This window comes from Amblyomma maculatum, chromosome 8, assembly GCF_055883805.1.
Source record: "Amblyomma maculatum isolate TAMU_Amacu chromosome 8, ASM5588380v1, whole genome shotgun sequence".
NCBI classification, from domain to species: domain Eukaryota; kingdom Metazoa; phylum Arthropoda; class Arachnida; order Ixodida; family Ixodidae; genus Amblyomma; species Amblyomma maculatum.
In genome coordinates this window covers 14976253-14978733 of record NC_139351.1, presented here as the reverse complement: position 1 = coordinate 14978733, position 2481 = coordinate 14976253, and the positions used below count along the sequence as shown (strand labels likewise).

At 44.7% G+C, this 2481-nt stretch overlaps 1 protein-coding gene across 1 annotated transcript in view; it reads left to right on the top strand.

Annotated features, from left to right (window-relative positions):
- Positions 1 to 2201: 2201 nt before the first annotated feature.
- The window catches only part of LOC146180587 (uncharacterized), a 2175-nt gene continuing 1895 nt past the window's right edge, over positions 2202 to 2481 (top strand). Inside the window, exon 1 of the mRNA XM_084577780.1 lies at positions 2202 to 2343. Within this exon, the coding sequence (XP_084433906.1) occupies positions 2202 to 2343 (142 nt within the window). The remainder of the gene's footprint in view (positions 2344 to 2481) is intronic.

Below are 2481 nucleotides of genomic sequence, written 5' to 3'. Positions count from 1 at the left end.
CTGGGTTCGGTCAGGCAAAGTCGCGTCTTTATTCACGACTTTCTTGCGACACTCGGATGCAAACCCCACAGGCACGTTGGGACATCCACTAAAATAGTAGACGAAGGCCGCTCCCACTTCGAGTTATTGACCATTTGCTCTTCTCGTATACCATCTGATCTCCTGAACGTCCTGGTTAGCACCGGGAAGGCTGTGGTCTCGGGTTCGATTCCCGGACAAAGGCAATATTTTTTTATTATAGAATTTCTGAGAAAGCTGTATAGCTTTCCTTTTTAGCCCTTTAGTAGCGCTTGAGTGGATGTTAGTGAGTAATTACTCCCTTATTGCACTGATGCAAAAATCTGGCCATACCATGACTTGGCCATCATCGATGGAGACACCGTTTAACTTTCCGAGGTCGCTACCGCACGTGCGTAGAAGTCCCGTGAACCAGTAAATTCCAATTTTGGACGAAGTGGTATATCTTACCTATACACCAATAGTACGTCGCAGATGGCAGGAGCAGCCCCATTGTGACACAGCAACCGGTTTTAGATGTAGTAACCAACTGGAGGAGACGTAATTGAACGTACTTGGGTTTTTTCTTAATGCACCCCGATCGAAGCTTGTTACCTTCGCTGACGCCTAAAATCCTGCGTACCCCATGTTCAGTGAAGACCCCTACAGATAGGTTATCGAAACAGTCATGATAACCTCCTTTTCAGTTCTAGGTGTTAACACTGCCCTAAAATGTATAAAATCCGAAGCACTTTCCAGCCTCCCCCCCGCTGCAGGTTTTTTTCGTTAGGGCGATGATCGCAAACTGCGTTACCACAAGGCAAGACGTGCACAGGTCAGTCATCGCATTTCATTAGGCCCAAGCGCTCAGTGATTTTGGCACTGTTCAACCCCGCTTTCAAAATTTGCTTGAATGCGAAACGCATAACAAGAGAAACAAAAGAAGACAGACAAGACCTGATACGAAAGGGCTAACCCAGTCTAGATACTGCTGCCCCGGGATCAGCACACCACTGACCCGGCAAGCCGATATGTGACATGACGAAAGAAGCTGGCGACTATGCCCTATACCCGTGAAGTGAGTGAAAACCTTGCTGACATTTATTTCTTCATGCCAGGTTCGTGAGGACCTTTTCTCATTATGAAATTGCGATGTCTCTTGATCAAGGACAATATTGACACAGCTCCATAGTATTAGGGGTTTTCAACAGGTTGATCTGCCGTGATTGTGACATTGCCTACATTGCCACTAGAAAACATTAAAGAGAAAGCTGAAGCAGCACAAATACGATGCCACCCAAGCCAGAGCTCGCTCAAAATCTTTAGCAGAACATTATCAAAATATTGATCATGCCATCTGCTGTGGACCTGCAAGTGGGATTAGCAAATAAAAATTATTGCCATAAGTCTTGCTTATGGCATCCGTGTACATTCAATCAACGCCACTTAAGATTAGCCGGATACGAGACAATCTTCTAGAGATATGATCCCACCCCTTTCAAAATTACCTCTACATAATGAGCCTTGGCTTCATTCTCTTCTTTGCGATTAAAACAACCCTATAAGCGCCAAAACGTCAATCGTTTATTTTTTTTTTCGAATTTTTTTCTGATATATTTATTGAGTGTTTGTTCTTGTCAAGTGAGTTATAACTTTCATTTTTAGGCGAGATTTCTTGGAATTCTTGTTCCACCTACATGTCTTTTGCCAAATTTTGTCCATCCTTTCTCACAAAAAATCAACCTTAGTAACAAGGCGGGAGCATTCTTTAATTACTTGCTTATTATTTAAAACATAAACATATCATTAGGAAAGAATGGCCGACTTGCCATCTAAGCAGAAGGCTGCGCACCTCAGATAGTGGAATCAGATTTACGTCAATCTTGCGGTGCTAGAAGCGTGCTTCGTCGTCTGTCTTGCGTTGTCGGCCACGTGGAAATATTTCGTCGCACCAGACAGCATAGTACTAAGCTAGGACGAGAACAGAGGTATGTGAAGTCTAATACCTATTGTACCCTGCTGTCATTGCAGAGTAGTTTTGACCAGTTTGGAGTCTAGACTCTTAAGCATAGATATCAGCGAATGATGTCTTTACAAGACTTCAAAGCAACTCATCTGCGCAGATATTAAGCAAATACCGGGAAATGAGGCGCGCGGTCGTAGGAGCTGCAATCGTCCACGTCGCCGTATTGATTTTCGGCCCCATGGGTGTCGAGCTGAAGCACTGCTACAAGGACTTCTGCAAGCAGGTTGTCTGCAACCCTATCAGCCCCAGCCAGTGCAATGGCAAGGTGGTGCCTAAAGCCAGCGACTGCGGATGCTGCGACTACTGCGTCAAACAGCTGGGTGAGTAATGATCGGAAACGCCGCCCACGGATAACGAGTAAAGAGCAGCTAAAGAGAAGATTACAGTTGCAATGCTAAAGTTTTCATTCGATTCTATGAGCCTTATGTATGCTGGAAGAAAAGCAGGTTGTGAAAGCT